This window comes from Charadrius vociferus, unplaced genomic scaffold (assembly GCF_000708025.1).
Source record: "Charadrius vociferus isolate BGI_N301 unplaced genomic scaffold, ASM70802v2 scaffold484, whole genome shotgun sequence".
Lineage (NCBI taxonomy): Eukaryota > Metazoa > Chordata > Aves > Charadriiformes > Charadriidae > Charadrius > Charadrius vociferus.
In genome coordinates, this window is record NW_009648074.1 from 1260979 (window position 1) to 1270468 (window position 9490).

The window sequence follows — 9490 nt, forward strand, 5'->3', positions numbered from 1 at the left end:
GGCAGTCCTTGCCAGTGAAGACTGAGGCAAAAATGTCATTGAGTACCTCAGCTCTGTCTGTCCCGGGTAACCAGCTCTTGCATTTCCTTCTGGAAAGGGCCCACATCTTCCCTAGTCTTTCTTTTTTCACTGACATACTTAAAGAAGGATTTTTTGTTTGTCTTAATGTCCCTGGCCAGATTTAGTTCTATCTGTGCTTTAGCTTGTCTAACCTGATCCCTGGCTGCTCGAACGATTCCTCAGTTCCATATTGAATATTCTTGAGACCTGAGCAGGTTTGCAGAACAGGCTTACAGCAGCTCCTTAATTAGGTCTGGATTTTAAGATGTATTTTTGATCATTTAAAAATTTAAGAAAACAATTCAAGTTTCCTTTATTCGCTTGAAGTAGTCAGGTGCTGTAACATCTCCTGCCACTTTATACATTGCCTAGTTTTTTGTTTTCATTTTCTGTCATACCACTGTATCTTCAAAATTAACTTAAGATTGATAGGAACCTCAAATAGAACATGCAATATGTAGCTGGTGCATTTTTGAGTGACGGATTTTTGGCTGCTTCATGTCATAGCTAAAAGTTGAAGTGCGAGCGGTTCCTTATGGAGAAACGCGCTGTGCTTCAGTCTTCTGGTGGTTTGGGGCAGAATCGGGATTGTTGGTCCTGGCAGAAGGAGGCTTGTTGATTCCAGCTGTAGGAAGTGCACCGAAACTTCTTCCAAGGCAGACAGTTTAACTAGACCCAGCTTCTGCAGATGCTGCCACGTTTTATTTCAAGCTTAAATACCTAGTTCAAATGGTTGTTGATGGTGGCAGCTACTAATAATATTTGCAACCAGAGCAGTAATTTTAACTGTTATGGGCAACACAGGAGACACTAAAACCACTGAAGATGAGCTGATGAAAGTGAGGTGATCGTATGCCTAACTTTCTCCTCGGTTATCATTTTTCTCAGAGGCAGTATAATTGACATTGTATATGGAGAGTGTAAGTGTCCCTTATGAATTCAGTCTGTATCATTAATCTAGAATTAGAAACCAGGTTATGCAAAATGATAAAGCCCCGTTCAAAACACAATTTCATTAATTTCAAGGTCACCAAATTTTCACGTTCAAGAGAGAACTGGTTCTGACTTTTGACTTTCTTCTAGTGAGTTGAGTGTATTCTTTCAGTAGTTTCTGATCTCATTTTAAATACTTATTTAGTCTTTTCTGGTGTTAAATCCCAACACTTAAAAAAAAAAAAAAAAGTATTGCTGGAATTTTTTTTTCCCCAGAAGAATAAATTCAAACCTTGACCAACAAGTTAAGGTTGCAAAGTACATTAGTTAGTGTTCTGTGATCAGCAAGCTTATCTTACCAGCATTGCTGTTTGAGGATGATAAAGTTATCTAGATGCAGGGTAAATCATAAGCTGTCTGTCGGTGGCATCTCTCTCTTTTGGCAGTCGTGCTTTTATTCTTCATCCTTTTTACTAGAAGTATGACTATGTTCTAGACAAAGCGAAAAGCAAATGTCTCCTGTTGACGGAGGAAAGGGAACTCGAGCCTACGCAGAGCACATCTGTGCTGAGTGCTGGAGAGTTGCACCTTTCTGCTGGTGTCCTGCTGCTGCTCCCTGACAGCTCCAGAAGCAAATAGCTGCTGCAGTCTGGCACTGTGCCTGAGCTAATTAGCCCTCTCAAAGTGCTGTTTTCCAAGCACAGTACCAAAATGAGCTGTTCCTCAGAGTTAAGTTGTATGGGTTTCCAGAATAATACCGTACTTGACTCATTCCTCTCGGGCTCTAACTGTATAAAAGTTACCTCTGAACATAAATACCACAGACTTTAAGTGAACATAATCACCACAGACTCATCAAGAAATAATGTTTGGCCACGTTTACCTTAGGGCTGTTGTTGGGGACTCCACGTACACGGCAATGTTACCGTGCTATGCTCGCAGAATTACTTTTCAACTGTAGCATCAAAGGCTGTTTTATTTTGCTAAAATAAATGAAACCAAATATATTATAAAAATAAATAAAGACCCTCCATCATAATGCGTAGTGTGCAGGCTTTCATGAGGGAACATGAAATGATTAATTTTTGTTCGTATTCAGTTGTTCTAAAGCCTATTAGTTTAGAGAACTTCGTCTAAATAAACTCTTAATTGCTTAAAAACCTGTAATTGGTAGGGTTTAGTCCTTTTAATTCCTTTTTCCAAATAATCCTAGAAGTTCCTGGGGCTTTTACTAGAATGCAACAATGCTTTTTTCATTCCTAAAGTTCCTGGAAATACTTTAATCTCTAAATTCTGCTGCTGTGTTTTTAAATGTGTGTGGACCGAGCTTATAAATACATGCTTCCTTTGACTTCAGAGTTGTTATAATCAGTTTTTCACACTCCTGTTGTGAGGCAGAGCTGTTATGTGAGGCAGAGAGTTTAATGCATTTGATCATCATGAAGTTTGTGGAGCTTCTGACATATACTGACAATTACCAGTTACGACGTGGCAGTCTAGTCTTCCCGTGGACATCGGAGCGCTGCTTGGATGCGCTCTTCTGGGCTGCTAGTCCTCGTCGTTAGGCTGTCACTCAAAACAGCCTCTTGAATTTCAGGGCAATTTAGAATAAGAGTGTAGGTTAAACTTCTAATAATTTATTTGAGGAGCATGGGAAGTTTCAGTCTAGCAGCTGTTACAATTGAATGTGGAACAGATTTCTGTGTACAGTGGAGGTTATACATGGCGTAAATGCTTGAAAGCCTGACTCAGTCTATGTTGTGTCTTCCTTTCATTTTTCAATTTCTTTCGTCTTGTGATAATTAGCTTTATAAGCCTGTCACTCGTTTAAAAAAAAAAAGTCTGTGTTACTCCTTTCTGAAGTTTGAGTGCTCTTTGAAAACAGTTCACTAATTGTGAAAGGTTAGATTTTTTTTTTGTTTGTTTACTAGATGTTAATTTAGTCTTCACATGTTGCTAAATCCTGAAAGGTAATATTCAGAAAGGTACCTTTTTTTGGTGTCTTAATATACACTTCTTATTATATACACTTCTTAATTTCTGATGTACTGAGTTCAGCTTCCCTCATGAAAAGAGATAATCTGGTGCTACCAGAGCTTTTAAAATACTTTATGAGTAACAAGCTTTTCTGTTATTTTGCATAAGGGAAGAAATGTGATGCCTCAGGATCTTCTGAGGTACAGAAGCAGATGAAAAAAAGAGTAAGCCGTGAGATGCGGACTAACCATTTTCCTGCTTGTCGGTACAGAATGTTGTCATGGTATTTGTCAGCAGTAAAGGTACAGGAATTAAGGTGTATCTAATGAGTTTGGTTTTAAAACTTTGTCATGGCCTTCTGTGTATATTCCATTGACTTGATGCTGCCATGTCCTGATTCCAGTTTCCAAAGCTTATCTTTACTGATAAACTCTCATGGAAATGAAGGATGAATGCCTCCCTGCCTTCTCACTGAACGATCAAAAGTGGTTTGTCACAGCAGGCTTTCACCGTTCATGTTTGGGGGGGACTGTACCCCTAAGCAGTATTGTCATGCTCCCATCTACAGCTTGGCAGAGCACTGAGCGGAGGTAGGATGTCGTAAGATTTACACTTCTTACGCTCTTCTGAATTTCATAGTGGTTTGTCACTGATGTACATAGTGATTTCTCTTGACAAGTGTGTTTTGATAGAAGTTTGCAAATACTTCTTCCACATATCTATCTACAGATGTAACGTTTTGAGAATTTTTGACTAGGTAGTGTTCATAAACTTGTGCTGAGTGTTATGAAGGTTCTGGAAGTAAATTCTGTCTTGATTTGCTACAGTTGCTGCCTGAACCGAACAATGAGCTAAAGGGATCGCGTGGTGAGGTGTTCGTGTTTACAGGCTTTTACTTCACTTACTTTTCAACTGCAAATTAATATACGAAGAGGCAGCTGACAGAATTGTTGAACCACCTCCAATTTGGAAGTATGGGATTTTTTTTTTTTTTTTCAAGTTGTCCTTTTCCCACATTCTGTTAAAGCTGTGTAGCGGCTGTGCTCTGACTGTGTTCACTACTCTGCCACTTTGAACTACTGAACTGTGAACATTGCGGTGATGCGCAGGCAGCCTAATTGGGCTTTCTCCTAACTGAGGTTTCAAGGAGGAAAATGATGAACATGTATGAAGAAATCTGTTTGTTTTAAAATGTTTGGAAGACCGACATGTTTGCAGTTATTTTACTTTCTAGAAACAACTTTTGAAGTGCTTGTCCTTTTACGTAGGTATTTTTCCTGTGGAGGCAAGGAAGGAGCTGAAAACTTAAGGGGGAAATAAAATTCTTAAGTCATGTGTGCAATGCACATTTCTTAGATTGCATGCCTTTAATACTTTTGTAGTCAGAAACTTTTCATTATTGGCAAAAACATAGATTAGAGTTCTGCTCTGAAAAGTATATATTTAATAACTTCTACTGCTGACTTGCACAAAACTCGACAGCAGTGGCCAGGCAATGTTTGTACGTCTCACTGGACATCAAACACTTTTTTGAAAAAGAGCTTAGGTTTTACTAATCAGCTTTATAGAAAAAATAATTTTATTTTCAGTGAGGTGATCACAGAAGAGGAAAATACTGGGATCTAGCTGTTTTAGTGGTGGTATATGGGGCAAAAATAATTTGCTTTCATTTTAAAATTCCGTGTCTAACAGACAGTACCTTTCCCTATGAGATCTCTAAAAAGAAGTAAAAATGGCTTCTGTGGGCTGTAATAATGTGTAGCCACCCAAACCATGAAGTAGTTTTCACAGCCTGTCTACAAACTCTGTCTTAAATTTAAGAAAACAAAGAAATAGGCCTTAGTCATCCAGGAGGATTTAATGAGATACTGCAGACTTGTTCAAGCTCAGCATTTGGTGTAAAGTTGCAGCTTGCAGCATTCAGTCCTCTCTGCTCCCTTGCCTTTGTGTTTTTTTTCTCAGTGTATTTCCACTACTGCTTTCTTGTGCTCCAGAAACTGTTTATGTATTTCATTAAAATCTAGCTTGGTTAGAAGATGAAACAACATGCGGCAGAGTCTGTCTGTACACAAAATGGAAGATCCTTGAGCTTTTTTTTTTAAAAAAAGGCTACTTTTGAGAAGTGCCCTTGATGCTTATAAAACAGACTTCATAGAGATAGTACCTGTTTGTTTACCCGCTGATACTGTTTGGAGGCTCTTGCTCGCATAATATCTTCACTAGATTTGGTAAAGTTACACATGATAAGCTAAATGACAAATAAAGTGTAGTAGCTCTTGGTTGCCTGATTTGATGATAGAAGTATCCTGTGGCAACGGGAGTGTGAAGGATCCCCATCAGCATGCTGCGTCTTAGCTTCTGCTGACACAGCTGCGTGTGGGGCTGGAGAGGAGAATTAACCTGGACTGTAAGATGTATTGAGGAGTTTGTTGGGGGTATGAAAAATGCCTAATCCAGCTCCTCCTAATACTGTAATACCATTTGCTATTTAATCCTTCTAATTCCATGAACTAATATGACCAACAGAATTTTTAATTTAGAGTGCTTATTCTTAAATACTATCTCTGGCTTACTGTTAGCTAAACGGAGGAAGAGCTGTGACCGCATTTGCTCAAAGCCACAAATAGTGTGGTTGTGCACACAAAAGAAACACAGGAGTTGATTTTGGTGACCTGCTGATTCTGCTACTCCATATTGTGAAAACCTCAACTAATCAGAATATGAATTTAGTGACTACTTACACTTAGAGTACTACAACATTGCCTGTAAGGTGCAATGAGAGACCACATGGTGAGCTGGTGCTAAACTAGGACTGTTGCTAAAAGGCCTTTGTTTCCATGTCCCACCTGTGCAGGTCGCTGGAGATGTACCAGTCCTCTGAGGCTTTGAGGCGAGCTCTGAGAATATGGAGTTAGTCCTTGAGACATCCTATAGCTGGTGACTCGGGGTCCTAATGCAGGGCATGCCTTCTTTCTCTGCTCCATGGTGCTTCAGAGCAAATTCACGGAGGGCCCCATATATGCCCTATGCAGAGACTTAATTCAGTCCCAGTAGCAGCACAGCAGTTTCTGTCACGGTTTGCCCTGTGAAGGCTAGAGGTAGACGTCGTTAGCAAACTGTTGTGCTCACCTTTGGCACTGTTCAGGCTCCGTCCAGTTGGTTCCTTCAGCATAATTAGGTTTAATTAGGTTATACCTCAGCACTTAATGGCACAGCTCCACGCAGTTCTATTCTCAGCACATGCTGACATGGAGATAGTCCCTAAATCTCCTTCTTAATTTGTAGGGACTTTGAAGTTTTGGGCTGTCTGCTGCTACGATGAGAGTTTGATTCTAAGGAGGAAGCCATTATAAAGATGGATTGTCCTTCCAGACTTAGATGGGACTCAGAATGGATACCTGGAGAGCTGCTTTTTTAAAATGAACAAATAAACAAGAAAAGAAAAGGAGAATACCCTACACTTTTCTTCAGTGGGATTTTAGCAGGATCTTTCTCCTCTATCCTAGTTTCACCAAATGTTGTAAGATTGTTATTAATTTACCCTCTTTCTACCGAAGTCTGAAATAGCAAGCTGAGCACCTTACAATCCCCTTTTGCCCTTCCACTTGCATTGGCTATGGTGTACACTTAATGCCACAGGTAAAAGATGGAAAAAAAAGGACGTTATTTGTTGGCTGGTGATAGTCAAAGTCTGATGTTACTCCATCATCAGCAGTGGAGGGGATTCCGATTTACTTTAGCGTGAATAGAGAATCAAATCTGTAACTGAAGTCCGCGGGTTGCAAGCTGTACCACTGCTTAATTCACTGGGGGTGACTTGCGTGGGAATGCTTTCAAGGTCTTACTCAGACGTGCGGCACTCTGGTGACTGCGCTCAGACAGTTGGGGCAGGTGAGTTAGGTTTGGGTGGGGGAGCTCCGTGCAGGCTGCGTTACCTGCCCACAGGAGGGATAAATTCTTAATGGGTTAGCCTCCCCTCTGCTCCGTGCTTCGCTCTGGCAGCTGCGCTTCCCCAAGTACCTCAGTTGGCTTGTTGAAACACACGTGTGTATTCTTGCAAGCATGATATGTTAGGGTCAATCATCATGAACCCTGATAGCTGGTGAAACTTCTGCTTATTTTTACATATTACTACCGCAGAGCACGAAGAAACTACCTCTCCTTGTTTTGCCTGTCTTGGAAAAAGCGTTGCCGGGTGATAGTTACATTTTTCTGTTCATAAACTTTTCGGAAAAAAATTAGCTTCATTGTGGCTGTGACACTTGGCTTAATACAAGAACCACCTGAGCCTGTTTTTTTCTAAAACAAACAAAAAAAATAAATTGATCAATCAAATGTACACATTATGGTGTCAGCATAGTGCTCAATATTGTAGAGGAGGAAACGATAAGTCACATTCAGACTGGAGCAGTTCTCCAAGTAGTAGCAGGAGGTGTTTACTGCCCCCTTCTTGTCTTGCTCAAAGCCCAGATAAATACATTTGGATTAGTGGGGTGTTGGAGGGGTTATAATATTATCATGTTTCAAAATAAATAACACTTTGAGTTTGGTTGCCTCCTCTTTACATTTAGTGTCCACTTCATATTTTCCTCTTCTGGTGTTGCAAAGGGTGTTGTATATGAAAGAGTTTAATAACAGATCATAAGAGAGGAAGGAGATGTAAACCCAAAAGCTTCCTTTCTGTGCTGCGAGCTGGAACATAACAGCCGTCTAAAGAAACTAAATAAACAGAATTCAAATGGAAGACAACTGTGTTCGTGTCCAGATGGAATTTTTTTCTGCAGTCACGTAGCAGTAGGATGCTTCGAAGAGGGGCCTGAGCTTCGGTCAGGAGCCCTGGGAATAAGGCTGTGTCCTGGCTCCTTGTGCTCTGACAGCGTTATGCAGGGCTTCCGAAAGGTGCCAGGCGATACTCGAGTGATTCATAGATGCAAAGGAAATAATGGTACTGTATTTTCTGTTTAATATGCATGCATGCAGACTAACATACCCCAAAATCCATTTGTGGAATGTAATAAGTGAATGGGAACTTCGGCAAGTCAGGAAGGGCCAAAGTTAATGTCATCCCTGCGCATGTGCAGGTGTTTGTTACGTGGGTGCTCCAAGTTGCTGCCTTGGCATGTTAGTATCTCTCAGTCAGTAAGTCATATTGAAACGACTTTCAGTGGCTTTAAATATACATATAAAGCTCTTTGAACTGGGTATTGTTGTATTAATATACTTGAAAGTATTAGATAAATGTGGAAAACTCAAGATCACATTTATTGAGCATCCTCCAAGGAGAACCTAATATTGTTGCAGGAAAAAATTTCGTGATATGTTTCTGTAAGATGAATGTGTTACCTTGTAACTACGGAATACTATGTGTATAATAGAAGGAAGGTTGTGGTTTATTTTATGTCCTGATCAAAGACTTCTTCCTATTCTTTTGGTCTAGTTAGGAGCTGCTTTTGTTGTTGCTGTTTTGATGGCTTACCTACTTTAATAAGAGGATGTTCCACCAGAACAAGCTGTCAGTGTGTCTGGTGAACCCAGAAGCTCATTCTTTTATCTTCAACAACAGAGAGACAACTTTTTTTTTTTTAGATGTATAGAGCAAAGAAAATATATGGATAATGTTTCTGTTTGGGTTTTTGCATCAGTTAACTGTGGGTTTGAGTGGCTTTCCTCCTCATGACAATTTATTCAACAGAGAGAAGAATTTGACAGTCAACTAGCCCAGGAGCTAAAGACAACAGCTTTTGTAGTCTGTGGGTTGTTGTCAGCAGGATCGACTTTTTCTGAGCAACGTGAAGGGGAGCAACTCCTTCTGATGGGTTTGGCTTTAATAGTAACGGGAAATGGAGCCAAAGTTTGCTGAATGCTGTGTCTTCCCTATTTAGCATGATAGTAATGTGGTTAGGTGGTTTGACAAAATAGGTAGGTCATGCTAGCAGCGTTGAAATTGTCTTGTCTGGGAAATAACCTGGATGAACGAAAGCAAGAAGAAGGGTAGGTTTTATGTGGATGTTGATTTCTACTGTTAGGAAGTGCGTCGGCAAAATAGTTTTTCATCATTCTAAGTTGTTATCTTGTTTTTAGCACTTTCTTACTGCTTCTCCCTAATGTTTTCCTGTTGACCAAATCGAATTGTTGATCAGTTACATCTGTTGTTCTTCTGCTTTACACAGTCTTCGGGATACACAAAGTGGAACAGGATCGCCATGTTTCGAAACAGTCTCAAGATGCTTCTTACCGGAGGGAAGTCAAACCGCAAAAACAGGTCCAGTGGTAAGTAAACGTCAACTCCTCATGCATGTGTTTTATTTACAGTTTTTGAAAGTATGCCTTTTATGTGTGTTTTGGTCTTAAGGGGTTTTTCTTCTTTTTAATGAATAGATGTACTCAGTTGATGATCTTGTAGACTCAAAACATCATCATAGGGCATTTTAATATTGTGCTCTGATTTAATATTTAAAAACATAGGTATATTTATTTCAAAACTATGTAAACCACAATCTGTTTTTATTGGGGAGATAAG

The 9490-nt window shown here is 39.9% G+C and overlaps 1 protein-coding gene across 1 annotated transcript in view; it reads left to right on the forward strand.

Moving 5' to 3' along the window:
• The first annotated feature begins 9173 nt into the window (after nt 1-9173).
• Nucleotides 9174-9490, forward strand: part of TANC2 (tetratricopeptide repeat, ankyrin repeat and coiled-coil containing 2) — a 218381-nt gene continuing 218064 nt past the window's right edge. The window contains exon 1 of the mRNA XM_009883856.1: nt 9174-9240. Coding sequence (XP_009882158.1) covers nt 9174-9240 — 67 coding nt within the window. The remainder of the gene's footprint in view (nt 9241-9490) is intronic.